This window comes from Acomys russatus, chromosome 17 (assembly GCF_903995435.1).
Source record: "Acomys russatus chromosome 17, mAcoRus1.1, whole genome shotgun sequence".
Classification (NCBI taxonomy): domain Eukaryota; kingdom Metazoa; phylum Chordata; class Mammalia; order Rodentia; family Muridae; genus Acomys; species Acomys russatus.
This window is the reverse complement of record NC_067153.1, coordinates 2,308,545-2,326,806: the sequence shown is the minus strand read 5'-3', so window position 1 is coordinate 2,326,806 and position 18,262 is coordinate 2,308,545. Positions and strand designations below refer to the sequence as shown.

General features: G+C 42.1%; 1 protein-coding gene across 1 annotated transcript in view; it reads left to right on the top strand.

Annotated features, from left to right (window-relative positions):
• Nucleotides 1-447: 447 nt before the first annotated feature.
• Stk3 (serine/threonine kinase 3) overlaps nucleotides 448-18,262 on the top strand; it is a 248,492-nt gene continuing 230,677 nt past the window's right edge. Inside the window, exon 1 of the mRNA XM_051159468.1 lies at nucleotides 448-688. Within this exon, the coding sequence (XP_051015425.1) occupies nucleotides 663-688 (26 nt within the window). The 5' untranslated portion in view covers nucleotides 448-662. The remainder of the gene's footprint in view (nucleotides 689-18,262) is intronic.

Sequence of the window (18,262 nt, the reverse complement as noted above, 5' to 3'; positions counted from 1 at the left end):
AAGTACTGTGGTTACAAACGCCAAGTGTTTTAGGGCTAGGGGAACATTAATAATAATAATAACTAATAATTATAAACAGGACCAGAGAGGGGAGTGGGCAGTTACACTTAAAACAAATTTACAAGATGATTGGCATGTGTCCTTGAGGAAGCTAGAGCAATGAGCCATCTCCCAAGTGGGCTAGCACACTTTCACCAAGCAGAGCAGCCATTGGGCCGGCGAGGTGTCTCTCTCTGATAGCACCGCCCTCTAGGCTGCGGCTCTCCGCGGGGACTGCTAGCGCCTGGCCCCGCCCACCCTTCCCGGCCGCGCCCCGCCCCGCCCACCTTTCCTCCTCTGCTCCAGGCCCCGCCCACCCCTCCCGGCCGCGCCAGGCCCCGCCCACCCTTCCCGGCCGCGCTCCGCCCCGCCCACCCTCCCTCCGCTGCGCCGGGCTCTTCCCAGCGGCTCGCAGCTGCAGGCCACGGCCGAGGGGCGGGGCGGCCGGGAGGAACCTCGTTCTGCAGCGGGAGGGAGATCCGCCGCGGAGTTACGGGAAAGTTGGTCCGAGTTCCCGGGAGTTTCCCGGTGCGGTCCCCCGCGTTCGGCCGGCTGCTCCCAGGCTCCTCTCCTCCCTGCGGCCTTCACGGTCCACTCGGCCCCTCTTTCTGCCACCGGCCGCCATGGAGCAGCCGCCGGCGCCCAAGAGGTAACGACGGCGGGAGCGGGATGAGGACGGAAGCCGCGGCGCGGGGCGGGGGCGGCTAGGCCTGGCCTGCTGCGACCCTGTCCCCGCCTGCCGGGCGCGGAGCGGAGCCTGACCGGGGCTCCCGTCGGCCGGCCGCGTCCTCCCGCGAGGCCATGGGCCCCGAGGGGACGCCGAGAGTCTCCGTGCCCACGGCGTGCGGGGCCTGGCGCGCCGCAAGTTGAGTGGCCAGCGCTGGGCTCCCCGCCCATCGTGGGCTAGGAGGGTTTGAGTGGCATATTCACGAAACCTGGCGACATGGACATCAATGCACGCCACCTCTCTCTCTCTCTCTCTCTCTCTCTCTCTCTCTCTCTCTCTCTCTCTCTCTCTCTCTCTCCCTCCCTCTCCCTCTCCTTATTTACAGTTTAAAGAATTAAGTATATTAATAGTCTCGCAGAATGTAAAACATTATGGATATGCTGCAGTGACAGGTGTCACCCCCTCCCCCAAGTTCTAAAGAATTTATGGATGCAAGACAGAAGGAATGCTAAGTTAGGACCCCTCCCCCATGTAGCATGTAAAAATAGCTGTACTTTGGTATGCTGTGTATTGTTGATGTTTAATCTTGGACATATTGGGTGCATATGTATACAATATGTTTGAGCTAATAATTTCAATGACCTTAGGATTGATGAAATTTCATAGTGTGCACCCTCTCTGCCCCAATAATGAATAAACGAATTATTTGATGCTGGGTAAAACATTTAACCTCACCCTTTCATTTTTAATTTACAAAACTCTCTCCAAGAGAGTGCTGTAGTGGAGATGAAAGACCTAATGCGTTTTGATAGCTAGAGCTCTTTCGATATGAAGTGTTAGGCTCATGAGGTGGAATAATTAAAAAGGTAGGCACTTGGCAAATTGTGTGATTAGCTATGTGAGCCTTACGTCCTGGAAACCATCTGTTCAGGTGCAAAAAGGGAGCTTGTGGACAGTGTCCGAGAAGGGGCGGGCTATGTGTCTGGTGACAGTTGGTAAACTATAGCATGTTAACCCTGTGCATTGTCTAGTTAGTGTTCACTGGATGCTTCCCTTCCCCTCAACAATGGAAGAAAACCTGAGACTTTGTTTTTTCTGCCTTGGAAGAGCAGTAAGGGACCTTGACTTAGGCCAACTCAAATGACTGAGTTGATAAAAGATGTTTATTGATTGGCTGTACTATAAATGACCAGTTTTAGTATAGCTAAATACCCAAGACTATCAGAAGTTGTGGGTGATAATTCCATGGCTTATACTTTACAAAGCACGGGTTGTATATAAAACAGACTTATTTTTAACTTTAAATTTCTTTAGAGACTAATTTAATCTGGAAATGCAGTTCTTTTAGCTCTTTTCTTTTTTCTCCCTCCTGTGTCACAAAGTTTGGCTCTGGATTCCAGGGTCTAAGAGCTGCTTCTGCCTTTGACTTAGACATATTTGGGACTAGGATACAGTTCCTGCTCAGGAAGGCATTTTAAAAATTATATTTTGTTTATTTAGTATCTCACCTCGTGTGTGTGTGTGTGTGTGTGTGTGTGTGTAAGTGTAAGTGTGTAAGTGTAAGCCCATGGCGTGGTTGTGTGGAAGTCAGGACAGCTTGCAGGAGCTGTTTCTCTCCTTTCACCATCTGAGTCCTGGGGCTTAAACTTAGATGATCTGGTTTGGTGGCGGGTGCCTTTACCTGCTGAATATTCTTGGTGCCTAATCTTGCTATCTTTTGCATTTCTAAAAAGCAAAAGATATGGGATGGTAATCTTTTATATCTTGATATCTCAGTGTTTTTTCATTGCATTTTCAAATTCATAATATTTATCCTTGCAGCAACTCTGGAGTAGGTTGGATGACAGAAAGGTCTTACTTTATAGATGAAGATATTATGAGTTTGCCAAAGAGTAGCCTGTGAGTTGCTGACAGTGAATTTCTGTGTTACTCTTTTGCTCTTTGCTGCCTAGTGATAAAGCATAGCTACCATTTTTGACATTGTATTGTTTTTTTTTTTTTTTTTTTTTGAGACAGGGTTTCTCTGTGTAGCCTTGGCTATCCTGAACTCACTTTGTAGACCAGGCTGGCCTCGAACTCACAGCGATCCACCTGCCTCTGCCTCCCGAGTGCTGGGATTAAAGGCCTGCGCCACCATGCCTGGGCCTTTTTTTCCTGATAGACTCAGTAGGTGGTTTGCACCGCTCATCTGCATGGTCTTCCCTGGACTGCAACATTGTTATGGGATGTGATTGATACATTCTCTCCTTTAGGCAGTCATTTTGAGAAACAGTAATCCCAGCCCTACCACATCCTATGCTAGTTCTAAGTTTAAATGTCTTCACCTGTAAAGTGTATAGTGGGAGTTAAACTGGCTCATGACAAGCACTGTTCACGACATGTTTAGTACAGTGCTGTTGCCAGCTTGTGTTTTCCTTGTACACGGCCTCAGGAAGAGTGCCAGAATCCTCGGTCTGGAGGGCTGCACAGGTGTATTCCTTTATTATGTAGAGAGGTGCCCTTCATAACCCTACAGTGTAGTCCTGGTCTTCCTTACAACCTTCTGGATCCTTCTGCTCACTGTTTCTTAATCTCAGGAAGAATGCCATGTACGTTTTCTGCCGGGAGTAGCAGTACCTTAACACTCAGATGCATTGACGTGGTGGATCTGTGATGCTCTTGTCCAAGCCCATACGGTTAGCTGCTGCTGTTCAGTTGACATTTCCTTCCTTCCTTCCTTCCTTCCTTCCTTCCTTCCTTCCTTCTTTTCTTCCTTCCTTTCTTTCTTTTTATGTGGGGCTCATCCTTGGTTATTTTGTCTGGTTTGCCATTAGGTCCTACTATGTTTTCCATGAACAAGTTTGTGGATTCAGTTTTGTTTTGCTTTGTTTTTTTCCTCTCTGCTTTTCACTTGTAGGATGTCTACTGTATTTCAGAGTGCCATATAGCACAGGAATTGCAGCAGTGCCTCCTAAATAGGTACTTTTCAAAAACTGTTTAACAGTGGAAGCGTTTTAGCAGCTAAAGGGCTGTGATTGGGATAGAGGCAGGGCATGGGGCCTGGCTTCTAGACCCTTGTCTTTGCTGTCTTGCAGAACCAGCACTAGAACATGGTTTGCGTTAGTTTGTCCTGAGTGTAGCTTCCAGTTTATTCTGCTACAACATCATTGCAGCTATGCCTTCCAGCATCCAGGGTTCTGTCACTTCGCCTCAGTGTGGTCTCTCCCCCTCCTTCTGTCACTACTTGACCAGGTGCACCTGCTCCTAAAGCGTGCCTTTCTTCAGGCTGTAGGGCATGTGCACTCTCAGTTTTGCTTTGGTCTATGCTGTCCCTTTGGAAAAGTTGTGTCCGCTGGCTGTGGTGGGGCATGCCTGCAGTTGTAGTATGCAGGCTGAGAGGGGAAGATCACTCTAGATTTGGGGCAAGCCTAGGCTATATACATTCTAGTCCAGTCTATAGAGTAAGACAGTGTTTCAAAAATAAAAAATAAAATAGAAAAGGAGAAAGAGAAGTTAGTTGTTACTATTAGCATTATCATTTCTCTGTAGTTTGTTTTATTCTTTCTTCAAACCCTGCTTCATAAAGTTCCTTCTCTGGGTACTGCTGTCTACCCCGAGATATTTTTCAGGATTCCTAATATGATACTCGCTTGTTTATGTGCTATATTCTTTTTGCTTGTTTTAAAAAAATTACAAAACCCTAAGTACCGAAAACATAATGAGAATTAATTTAATAAATCCTTATGTATCAGCACCCAGCTTAAGAAATGAAATATTCTGATAACATTTGAAGCCCTCTCTGTGTATCTCTTCTGGGTTGCATCTCTTTTCCTACTCCAGAGAGAGCATAGCCACCATTCTGAAATGGGTATTTGACCTTTATAAATCCATGCCTTTTTAAAACATATGAACAGGGTATTGACTTTGTATTTCTCTTCTTTTGCTATCATTTTTCTCTGGTCGTTGGGGCGTCTAGTGTGCAGCCAGGTTTTAGAATCACAATTCTGATTTCTAGGCGATCTTGTCTGACGCCTCTCACCATAAACGCATGGACTTAGTGTTCTTACCCAGGCTTGCATAAAGCACAGGCAGCATGTGTAGCTGCCCTGTTGTTTGTTCCAGGCACCACAGTAGTTTCTAGATGCCCAGTTTTTGTTTTGTTTAGTTGTTTTTTTTTTCCAAACAGTTTTATCATACTAGATTTTAGAAACATGTGAGCTCTGGTTGTTGGAAGTATATGTAGTTTTGTCTAATTTTTGCTAAAGTGGGGATGGATATCATTGTCAGAGAGGCATGATTTACCAAATGGGTCTTGCTCTTCAACCACCTTTAAGATTGGCAGTTATGTAAAATTTGAAATCAATTGACTAGGGTGTAGAAGAAAAAAGCTGGTGTGGAACAGTGAGGACAGTGGGAAGGTAAGTGTGTTAAGCTGTTGAAGTTTATTTTCAAGATGGGTAATTTCTCTAAGCTGTATTTACTTAAGCTGTAGATATTACAGAAATGATACGAATGGGTAACTTAGAGAAAATAAGGTTAAAAAGTGAAGTAAAATAATTTAGGGGGTTTCAGAGAATATTTGCATAATTGAAAAATGAAAATAATCATGTCAGATATTTCTGTTCATGGCTGAAGTTGAAGATGGTTGTATGGAACCAAAAGCAAAGGTAACGAGGGATCAGCAGGAGGTGTTCATGTTTTCCTTGACATGAACGAGCCTGTGATGTCTTGTGTGTCTGATCTAGGAATGTAAATTCATGGCGAAGTCTGAACATTCAGGAGTGGAATGGGTGGTACAAAGGCACGGAGCAGAGGTTGACAATAAGACTGTTGAGATGGTGTAAAGTGTTGCAGGGAGAGTTGGGGAGAATAGACTTTTCATAATCATAATGTATAGGTCTCATGTCCTGTTGGATAGATTCACAAGTGACACGCCAGAGTTGTCTTTGATGAACGTTCTAAACTCTTTTTAAAAAAAATATTTTATTAATTTATTCATATTACACAATTGTTACCCCATCCCTTGTATCCTCCCATTCCTCCCTCCCTCCCTCCTATTTTCCCCTTACTCCCCTCCCCTATGACTGTGGCTGAAGGGGACTTCCTTCCCCTGTATATGCTCATAGGGTATCAAGTCTCTTCTTGGTAGCCTGCTATCCTTCCTCTGAGTGCCGCCAAAAAAGTAAGCTGACAACTGACTTAGGATTTCGGGCAACTTTCCAACTTAACTTGATTTTAGTCTATTCAGTTCTAATTTTTGTGGCGCTGTGGAATTGGACCCAGGGCTTCATATGTGCTGGCACATACTATCTATATTCTTAGACCAGAAGTGCTCATTCTAGAATCAGACAAGTGGATAAAAAAGGCCTTTTCTTTCAGAGAGCATTGTGACAATGGAGTACAGAGTACCTCCAGGTGAGCAGACTTCAGGTGCATGTTAAGACAGCGCAGAGATGGATGAATTTACCCATTGTTCTCTAGTGACGAGACGGGATTTACAAGCACTAATGCAAAGCAAGAAATAAAATATGAATGGAAATATAATGAACCCAGCTACGTTGAAATTAGCTTTACTGAAGTAATCTGTGTGTTTATGTGTGTGTGTGTGTGCTATATACACGTGTGTGTACTTGTACCCTGTGGGAGCCAGTTCTCTCTTCTACCATGTAGGTCCTGAGAGTTGAGCTCAGGTTGTGAGGCTTGGTGGCGGGTGCCTTACCTGCTGAGCCCTCTTTCTGGCTTTGTTTTTTTTTTTTTTTTTGTTTGTTTGTTTGTTTTTTTTAAGTAATCTAAATGCTCATTCCAGAAAGCTTTAATAAATTGTACATGTGTTGTAAAGCAACGGAACAATAGGTTCTCCTAAGGCTTTCTGAAGCATCCGTGGTGTTATCAATCACTTCCCTGTCCCCTGCCTCCACCTTACCCTCCTTCCTGTCGCCACTGTTAAGTTCCTCATCCTGGTTTCCTCTTCCCTCCCTGCAAAGCACCTGTGTCTGTGTCGCACTCTTCCATCCCAGAGCTACTTCCCTCGTTGCTTGTTGCTGTCCTGGCTTCTATGGTTACGCCAACCCAAGTATTTGAAGCTAAAATCCAAAAACATATGTAGTGTTTATATTTTTGGCTCTGGGCTACTTCACTTGGATAATATTTTTCAGTTCTACCTATTTACCTGAAGATATTTTGATTGCATTTTATTTTACAGCTGAATAGAATTCCATTGTGTAAATGTACTACAGTTTTATTATTTATTAGTTGAATCTTCTTCTTTTCTCTCTCTCTCTCTCTCTCTCTCTCTCTCTCTCTCTCTCTCTCTCTCTCTCTCTCTCTCTCTCACACACACACACACACACACACACACACACAAACGCAGTTTAGTGGAGTTACCCACATGGAGGGAAATGTCTCCCACAATGCTGGGCAGGGGAAGTTATGCTTTTGAGTTGTTGGTGAGGGAGCTCCAAGAGATCCCCCGAACAATAGAGACATTGCTATTGCTCTTGCTTCCTTGTCAGACCCTATTGCTGAAGATACCACACCCTTTGTTCTCAGGATTTGGAGAAATCAAGCTGGTATTGGCCTAGAAGCCTCCCCCCCAAGGACTGGCTCTCATAGTGATAGAAGGTACTCTGTAGGCTGTCATGGGACAAGAGTTATCAGCAGTCCTAGGTAGCTATAAAGTCTGAGAACTGTGACAGTATCTGATTGGACAAGACCAACAATGTAGTAGTGGCACTTACATCTTGGGGTGACCAACAACTGCCTAATTGGACTTTGGACCTGCTCAGTAGGAGAGAAAGCATGCCTAGTACTGCAAGCCTAGCTAAGAACCCATTCCTGGAGAGGCCATACACCCTAGCAGAGAAACTATTGCTACCATTTTTCTAAGTTAATATAATTTCCAACCTCTTTCTAAATACTTATAGATAAGTGCCGTTCTTACCCTTCACCGAAAAAGCTACGTTTTTGCAGCAGGTAGATGGGGGCTTTACAGAGATTCAGACCTGGATAGGTGATTATAGAGTACTCAACCTGAAGTGGGACACAGATAATACAACTACTGCAGCTAAGGCTGGGAAATGTCTTGGAAGAGGGGATGGAGAGAGCCCTGTGACAGGAGTGCTGCTGAGAGTGTGTCCTCTGGACGTGATAGCAGGGGTACTGCATCATGAACGTCAACAGTATGATTGCTAGTGCAAGACTCATGTGAGTCCATACCAGCTGACATGCCAGCATGGCTGGGAAGGGCTCGTCAGGCCCCATGCCTGAATGGAAAGCTGTAGATGTCAAGAGCCATTTAGGGAGGGTTTCTTTGGGAACAAACGCTGCATAAGGCGGCTGGACCCTAAGTGATTAGCCCTAAGCACATACTGACAACGCTAATTGGATTCATTAGGTTATTTGTGTGCTTTGTTTAATAATGTGCACGTATATATAAATGTATAATATATATTATTAAATTATAAAGGAAGAGGTCATCGATTTGAGAGATAATTGGGGGTTGGGAGAGAGGCATATATTATGTAAGTACTTATGTATGAAATTCTTGAATTAAAATAAAAAAGTTTAAATTGAATACCTCTTGTTTAGATTGAATGGAAAAAAGTGAATAGTTAGAATCTGAAGAATAAAAAAAAACTTAGTTTGAAAGAATTCTTTGAAAAAAAAACAGTCTTTGTTTAACTAGAGATGTTGTCACATAGCTGACCATACATTAGTGACTTTCAAAATTCATTTTTTAAAGCATAAATACTCTGTATATATATGTATGTATATGGGCTTACATGTATGTGTCTGTATCTTAAACAGAAATTTTATGAAATCTGCTGTGTTTCCTGTCTATTTTCTGGTTTGTTTCATGATGAAAAGATGGTCTTATACTGAATTATTTTCATGATTTACTAGTGAGTTATGATTTGTGGTTTGAGAAAACACCGTTGATGTATAGTTTAGTGATGGTCAGGGACTGACGTCACCACCATCTCATCCTACTTGATAGAGGTGATGACATTGCCAAAGGAGGCCAGGCTGCTGGTATGCAATGACTTATAGGCACTGTGGAAACATTCTTTTAAGGTGTTAGAAATGGAAAAGGTGATGGAAACTGAGGATACTAATATTTAAAAATTATTGTTTTGGGAATAATTCTGTGTGCCCAGTTAAAGTATGGGAAACATGAAATGATGACCTGTGATGTTTGACAGCACATGAAGGAAGCTCTGATGGCTGAAGGCTCATTTGTCTTCTGGTGTGTGCTGAGAAACATCCAGCCCTAGAGACGGTGACCTCAGTCTGTGACTATCATCTGTGGAGACTCTTCATTTTCCTTCTTAAAGAGAAAGTATGCTCTCTGCTAGATCTTTTTTTTTTTTTTTTTTTTTTTTTTTTTGGTTCCAAGCTTCCAGTTCTTTTTGTGGTTTTTAGTTGTTTCATGTGTATTAGGATTATTCTAATTTCAAAAAGTCCATAGTTCTTACATTAAAGATTCCAAATTTAAAATATTTTCTTATAATAACATTATAATTTCAAGTTAAATGAATGAAAGTAGCAAATATGGAAACAGGCATGTCTGAAGTTATGTTTATTATGTGCTCTGAATATTAACGTTCAGATTACTTTGAGTTTTGAAAGTATATCAAAGATTATATCTTATGAAATAATAGAGGAAAATGAGGGTTGCCAGAATGATAACTGATAATTAATTGACATAGTTAGCATTGCATTGGGTTCTGAATCAGTCTATGGATTTGTGTGACATCTCTGAAAAAGAAGTGAATTGAATACAATTTTCAGTAATCAGAATGTTGATACACACTTGTAATTGGGGAAAAATTTAAGTGTTCGTGTTCCAAGGATGGAAAATTTTTGTATTTAAAATGTAGAATATTCTTCTGTGTCCAGGCTGCCTTTCAGTTTTTGGATTTTTGGTTTTCTGAGTCATTGAGTCATTGAACCTAGCACACTATAATTAGAAAGGAATGCAAGTTGAACTTGTTAAACTTCCTTGACTAATTATATATTTGAGGAAGGCATAAATAAGATAACGGGCACAATTTCCTGAATTCTGTCTCTCTTGAGCCACATAATATGCTGGTTGTTCCTTCTCCTGTTTCTTGTAAAAACTAGCTTTCTTAGTGATCACTGCTCATGGTTCTCAGACCTCGAGTCATTTATATGCTTATTTATTCATATACTAAGTAATTACTTATTGATTGCTTTCTAGATACCAGCTGCTAAGTATATTGGCAAACGAAGCAGACGGGGAGTTTGCCCTCACATAACACACACTCTAGTTGGCGCTTGAGCTCCCGGAGCTGGAAGTAGCTCAAAAAAGTGGAGGGAGTGGGTGGGGCTCCTGAGAGGGTGACGTTTAGACTCCTATGTGACACTGAGAAATTCATGGTTCAGCCAGAGGGAGAGCTGTGGGAATGCCTGAGGGAGGAATTGAAATAAGGCCGGTGTGGCTGGGTTGTAGGGTGGGAGGAGGTGTTTGGAGATGAGGAGGGATGGCAGTGATGGAAGGAATGTGGATTTAAGACAGATGTTGTAGGCTGTCGTTAAAGAGTCTAAAGAAGGGTTTCAAGCAACTTACATATGTATGTACATGCATATAAGGAATACATATATGTATGTATACATATTACACACACAAACACACATTTTTTTCCAAGATAGGGTTTCTCTGTGTAGCTTTGGCTGTCCTGGACTCACTTTGCAGACCAGGCTGGCCTCAAAGTCACAGAGATTCTCCTGCCTCTGCCACCCTGAGTGCTGGGACTGAAGGAGTGTGCTGCAGTGCCCAGCTGCAATTTATATTTTAAAGAGGCCATTATGTTTGCTTTGGGTAGACCATGAAGGGTTTATAATAAAAACAGAGGGCTGGAGAGCTGCCTCAGCAGTTAAAAACACTTACTGCTCTTGCAGAGGACCTGGGTTTGGTTCCTAGTACCCACGTGAGAGCTCATAACTATCTGAAACTCTAGTTCTAGGAGATCTTACTTCCTCTTCTGGCCTCTGTGGGCACCAGGCATGCACACAGTGTACATACATATATGCAGGCAAAATCCTCAAAATATAAACTATGAATAAACTACACAGAGAAGCAGGAGGCTATTAAAGTAATTCCCACAGCTGATGCCGTCAGTGAAGAGATGTGGATAGATTGACATTATATTTAGGTTTAGAAGTGAAGTATCACTGACAGCCTATTTGGAGTGAATGAAGATTTCTTGTGTTTGAGCAACTTGGAGTCTGGGTTGGGAGTGGGAGGAATTAGGAAAGGAACAGATTTGGCTGTTATCTCAGTCTTGGAATTCCATACTGACAGAAAAGGATTCGTATTGGGCTGAAGTGGGAAACTAGGTGATTCCCTTTGAAGAGGAAGTGAGTAAGGAGGGAAAGATGAGCACTAGCTTTGCTTTTTAAAAAAATTCTTGTTTTAATCAGATTGAAGAATAGATGTACAAAACACACATATTACTTGGTGAACTATTCTAAGACAGACATGTTCGTAATAACCAGGCTGAAACACTTTGTCCACAAAGTCACCATTACCTTGGCAGTCACAGTAATGGCCTGTAGTTAGGATAGGCACTGCCACAGCTCACCTTCTGGTGCTCTGCCCTTTCCTTCTCCAGCTGAAGCACTCAGGCTGTAGCTTCTCTCAATCTGTGTTTTCCTGATTGCTTACTCAGGGTTTGGTCCAATCAACTTCTTTCTTTTTTCTTTTCTTTTTAGTTTTTCAAGACAGGATTTCTGTGTGTAGTCTTGGAGCTAGCTCTGCAGGCTGGCTACACCTGCCTCTGCCTCCAGAGTGCTGGGATTAAGGCTTCCAATCGCCTTCTTTGTGTTGACTAGTTCCAGCGAATGGGCCTCTGGTCCCAGAGACGGATCAGGCTTGAGTTGGATCCCTTAGGCGTTGTTAGAGGTGGGTTTGGCAAGGCCTTAGGAGTTCCTTAATGTTTGTGTCCCAGTGTTTGGGGGGAGGGGCCAGCATCTGCTAATGGTTAATGGTTAATGTTTATTTCTTTTAATTTATTTGGTGCTGCAGAATGGTGAAACTTTGTGTGGATCATTCTGATTTCATTTGTTCGTCGGATTGTATTCATAAAGCACTTCCTCTCACTTTCTGTTTGGTTCCCTGGGTTCATTAATAAAAGGACACAGGACAAGTGTTTGCTTCTTGTCTGTGGCTTACCAGTGTTTACAGCAGTGAGTCAGTTCTCCTCTTCCACCCGTCACAAGGGACAAATGCTTTCTTTGATTAAAGTGCCATACTGTCCTTAAGCTCAAATTGTCTGGTCTTTTTAGTCATTTTAGGAGAGAAGACAGCCCTGAGGATATTTGGCTGTTTTCTTGTTAGCTGTGACGAAACACTTAGGGCTCATTTAATATACTTCCTCTCCCAGATTTAGAGTTAACCATTTCTCCAAGAAGCTCTGGTTTCTTTTGATGAGAAATAGTCTATTAAAATCCTAATCCTGGCACTAATTGTGGGTAGAACCCATTGATTCTTTCAAACTCTGGTACATTCTGTCGAACTGTGATGGCACTATCAATTTTGAGCTTGTGTTGGTTTGAATAGGAATGGTCCCAGTAGGCTTGGTCATAGGGAGCCATTAGGGAGTGGCGTTACTAGGAGGTGTGGCCTTGTTGGAAGAAGGTGTCACCGGCGGGTAGGATTTGGGCTTTCAAAAGCTCAAGTAAGGCCCTGGGGCTCTCAGCTCCGTCTCCAGCACCATGTCAGCCTGCATGCTGCTGTGCTTCCTGCCATGATGACAGTGGACTAAGCCTCTGAACTGTAGCCAGCCCCAGTGTTGCCATGGTCATGGTGTCTCTTCCCAGTGACAGAACACTCATGAAGGCAGAGATCTTTCTGTGGGATAGCGTCTGTATTACATGTGTTTCCTAAGTTTAAGTCAGAGGTTGTGTATGCGTGGACTCAAATGGCATAGCAGAGACTGTGGACTTCATTTCTTGTTCTCTGTTTGCTCTGATCTGAAACCCCAGTTTCTCATTTTTGTTGCTGCTAAGTCATGACTTGTAAGTGAAAAGGTTCTAGAAACACAAAAGACTCCAAACCAACACTTCTGTTGGTAAGGTCAGATTTCAGCCTTACGCTTTTGAATAGAATTTTAGCTTGTCTTGTCTTCTGTACATAAAAGTGTATCTGTGTACAAAGAAAACGTCAAGGACAGCTTTAGAATACCTGTATTTCCAACAGCCCATGAAGTTTGCATTAGAGGGAGTGAAAAGATGCTATTGCTTTGAACAAATTTTGTAGTTCATATGGTTTCCAAGAAATTATTTTAAAAAGACTGTAAGAATGGAATCCTGGTGGGATGTGGAGAAGTGACCCTGGCCACTATTGCCATGCAGTTGGGTGGTACTGGGGGCGTCAGGTAGAGCAATGTCTGTTTGTACAGACTGCTGAAAACAGCCCTTGCCCGCACAGCCTCTGCGCCTGCTCATGAACACTGGTGGACAGCCCTGAGTCAGATACAGAGCGTTGGATGATGCAGAGGCTTTGCTGTTGTCTGAGTGCGACGTTCTGTTAGAGGGTTGATGGCATTGCTCTACTTAGGGAGTGCTCGAGGTTTGGGAGGCAAGCGAGGGGCCGTGTCTAGGAGATGGTCCAGGTTGGAGTGCAAGGGCGTCTGTGCTGATTCTGTTCTTTCCTCCATATGGCAGGTCCACGGCTAGATCGTGGTGTTTCACATGGAAGTTCCCCTCTCTTCTTTTAGTGAGTTATGATCTCGGTAACCCAGGCTGGCCTTGACCTTGCTGTGTAGTGGGGATGCATCACCACACCCACCTGGGTTTTACTTTTGTGGACATGGATATATTCAGGCATTTTCAAGTCTGTTGTTTTGTGTATGTTTTCTGGATTTACATATTTTGAAAAATTAGTTATTAAGATAGTGGCTGTGGTAAATGCTTTAGGGACCGGGCTCATCTAACTCATGTGTTTCTTAAAAGAAATTAAAAGGAATAATGTCAATTTTCAGTTGATGGGAGGTAGAAAAAAACATTCTCAGAAAAAAAGGGAGGAAAGGATAGAGAAGACTCTTGTCTTTTCCCTTTTAGCTCCTTGCTAGGAAAGTATAATTTCATAAAACTTTTGGGCAAAGAGCCCAATCTGAGAGGAAATAGAGCTGAAAACAACACCTTTATTTAATTAGAAATTTCTTCTATTGTACCCGTTTTCTTAGATGGTTTAGGCACATTCTAGTGACAATAATTAGCTTATTCCCCATACATATTCTAAAGGTAAATGTACTATGAGACCATCAGATCACATCTCTTATTATGGAGGAGTGACACAGCTGAGGCACTTCACAGTGTCAGGGTCAGTAACTCTGACAGCTCTTCTGCAGGGTCCAGGTGCCATGTGAGCGGTTTTCCTTCTGTCTTAGCACACTTGTGAAGTGGCAGTGATCATACACCTTTCTGAGGGCTACAGGGCAGTTAAATAAAGTGTAAGCTGGAGTGTGCGTGTCTGAAGATAATTTCCATACGGCTTAGCAAATGTGCTTCTGATTCTGGCAGCATCTTTAGGGATATTAATAACTCTGAGGACTTCTAAGGACAGCATTTACTTGGGTACATAGAAATCTAGAGCTAAACATTTACTGAACATTTATAAATTGTTTAACTTTTGAAAAGCAAAAATGAGCAGAGGAAGGTGACCCCTGAGTTTTACTAGTTTGAAGAAAAATGTACTTTCTGTAGTTGACATAGAAAAGATGTTTGATGTTAACGATTCAGAGTCATTTTTACCATTGTGCGAAGCCTAGAGAGTGCTTATTATTAAGGTCTAACTTTGAGAAAGTTTTGTTTTTAAAAGCAATGGTAGAGATCAAACCTGGGTTCTCAAAAAAATAAAAATGCTGTGCTGTAGTGCCTGAATGACGCGTAGCTGAGGCTTTGAAGTAATTAGTTAACTATTGCTCAACTGTGTTAAGCTGCAGAACCCAAAGATGTACCCTTGACTAGGGAGCTGGACTTGGCTGATAGGAATCCCTCCTTTATGTACGTCTTCAAAGGCTGTCACTAAGGTACCCACATCCCCCCCCCCCAAAAAAAAAACAGGCAGAAAGATCTCAAATAAACAACTTAAGATTTCTGCTCAGAGAACTAGACAGACAAGAACAAACACATTCCAAATTAGCAGACAGAAATAGACAATAAAGAAGAGAGTAGAAGTGAATGAAATAGAAAAGTAAATGCAAAAGCTCTGTGAATAGTTGGTTCTTTAAAAAGACAAAATTGACAAACTCTTATCAGAAAAAAGAAAAGTCAAGTAAAAGCAGAAAGAAAGACATTTCCACCGACAGCACAGAAGTGCAAGAAGATCATTGGAGATTGCGAAACATCTGCACAGTAAATTTCACCTTCCTAAAGTTCAGTTGCCAAGAAGTGGGAAACCTGAAGTGATCAGCAGGCAAGATCAATAATAAAAAAATCTCAGTGTCAAAAAATCCAGACCTTTCAGCTTCTTTGTTGTGTTTACTAAACACTTAGAGAATCATTGCCGATTTCCCTTAAATTGCAGCAAAAAGAATCAGGAGCAAAGGACTGGAAAAGACACTTGTGTAAAGAAGACTCCCAATGTGTAAGTGTGCCCTCCATGTCCTCCATGGCAAGGTGTCCTGCAGCAGGAGTCGTCTGGAACATGGAAAGCGGAACCATTAAAGACTGCTTAATACTTGTAGGTTGGCTGCTTTTAAACACCCATGGCTGAAGAGGTGGCTCACTTGCTGCTCTTGTAGAAGATCTGGTTTGGTTTTTAGCACCCAGATGGCAGCTCAAGTCTACCTATACCTGAGGGCGTCAGGCATACATGTGGTACCTGTATGTAATGCAGGTGAAACACTAGTAAACAAAACCAAAACAAAACAAAGCAAAAAAAGGGGGGAGGGAACCTCAACCCAAGACCAAACTGAGAAAATGGTCAGCTTGCAAGGTTTTAGAATACGGTGGGAATGCGTTGCTGAAACAGTGGGAGAGTACTCTGAGGATCATAGTTCAGAGCATGGATCTTGTCCCTTGTACATATGCTTAGTGGTGGGACTGCTGGACCACATGTGGTAAGACCCTTTGCCACTATAGTCTCTTTTTCATTGTTCTTTATGAATTGATAGCAAGGAGGGGAGTGACAGTGGTTCATGATTTGGTTACTTTGTCAGAATACTTTTTATTTTTTATTTTTTCGAGACAGAGTTTCTCTGTGTAGACCTGGCTGTTCTGGAATTCACTCTGTAGACCAGGCTGGCCTTGAACTCACAGTGATCTGCCTGCCTTTGCCTCCCAAGTGTTGGGATTAAAGGTGTGCACCACCACGTCAAGCCTGTAATAGTATATTTCAAATAGAGAAAAATTAGTTGGATTGATGATAGAATCTTTGGAAGATATTTATACATGAATATCTACCTTAAGAATTGTGTCTCACACTTTGTGCCTGAGTTAATAAAATGATTGTCTGCATTGCACGTAATGTTATATGCTGGAGAGACTTTTGTTTGATTCCCTTTTGCATTTATTACCAAAGTAAGTGAGGAAATCACTTAAACTTTAGTTCTCTTTTCTAATAACAGAATAACCACTTAAATGTTTATAAAGATCCAGTAAGAAAAAAAATGCTTCTAATGTACATATGACAGTGCCAGAAAATGCCTAATAAGTACTTTCAAAAAGTTTTTTTTAATGTGGGTCTTGGGGGATCATCAGACTTGGCTGTAGATACCTGTACTTGCTGAGCCACTTGGCAAGTCTGCCTGCACATCTTATCTTTCTTCTTAAAGTTTATTTTAATTTATGTTTGTATTTTTGTGTAGGCGCGGGCACTCGCCTGCAGGAGTTCCAGTGTTCCAGTGCATTGCATCCTCTGAAGCTGGACTTGTAGGCAGTTATAAGCAGCATGTGGGATGATTTTATTGAATTGTGGAGACAAGTTTTATTCTATTTTGTGTATGAAATACAGTTTAAGAAGTTTTCCTCATGCAGTGAAGCAATACATTTTACTATGCATGGGAGTACTCGTTTGTAATCCTAGCATTGGCGCAGAGGCAAGAGCAGTGCTTCCAAGTTCAAGGCCACCCTGGTATACACAGCAAGCCCCAGGCCAGCCAAGGCTACATAGTGAGGTCCTGTTTAAAAAGAACTAAACCTAATCAAGACAAAACATATTTTAAAAGTATGAAATGAAAGCAGAGAGGGGACTCTTCTCCATTGTCAAAACCTGGGACCTTAAAGTGTTGACATGCAGCAGATATTTGACTTCCTGTTGTCCGTCAGGTGCACTTTTGGTGTGAGGATGTAGCAGTGCACAGACAGTATTCTGTGTGGGCCTCGCTCCTGTGTCTTCAAATTCTCATCCCAGCGGGTGGGCCTGGGGGGAAGGTTGGAGAAGCTTTAGGACATAGACTTGTGGAAGAAGTGGGTTGCTACAAGTGAGACTGGAAGCTTTATAGCTCCCCCCACTTGCTGTCACTGTTTCTGAACCCCACGCAGTGTGGCCAACCTGCTTTCTGAACCCCACGCAGTGTGGCCAGCCTGCTTTCTGCTCTTGCTGCTCTTCTTCCACCATGATGAATTAATATGCTTAAACTATAAGTCAGAATAAACCTTTAAGAATTGCTCTTTGTCAGGAGGCAGAGGCAGGTGGATCGCTGTAAGTTCGAGGCCAGCCTGGTCTACAAAGTTAGTCCAGGAAAGCCAAGGCTACACAGAGAAACCCTGTCTTGAAAAACCAAAAACAAACAAACAAAAAAAGAATTTCTCTTTGTCAGCTCTTGTCATACCAATAAGAAAAACCGATGCAGCCCCGCCCAGTATATATTATGATAATTCAGGTACATCCACAGTCAAAGAAAAAGTGAAAATAGTTTAGTTTTGTACACTATATTATAACATTCACTCTTTGCTCTTTGAATTATATTGTGAATTTATTTCATGTAAGTTTCATTTTACTTTCTTCTGTTTTCTATAGAAAACTGGTCACATAACATAATTTTAGTGTCTGTTTGGTAGCAGTGAATGGATATTCCATAATTAACAAATATTCTATACCAAGATATTTCATTTACTTACAGATTTGTTGCAAATACATTATTGTATTTTTTGTTATTTCTAAAAACACATTAATTTAACTTTTGCCATTTATGCTAAAAATCTTTCTATCATGGAAAACTTCCAATATGGGGTTTTAAGTGCAGAGAGCACTCAGTTTAAGCAATCAGTTCCTGGTCAGTGCTGTGTTAAATGTGTTCTCCGATACATACTTTACACTTCAGAATTTTTGAAGTAGGCTCAGGGATCATAGTCTTTACTGTTACAGTATGTGGTAGGAATATTGGACAGTTTATCATCTCCATTATGTGCCATATTTTTCAACGTAACTACTCTTGAAATTATAAAATATTAAGAATGTGGAGAAAATGGGCTGCTTTCCATAGAATCCCCCATTATTGTCCATAGAAGACTTAGAAAGTTTGTATTGAATTCTAGAAGAAAATAGTAACAGAAATTCATACATTGGAAAGAAGTAACAAAAATGAAATTATATAAAGTTTGGTCTGG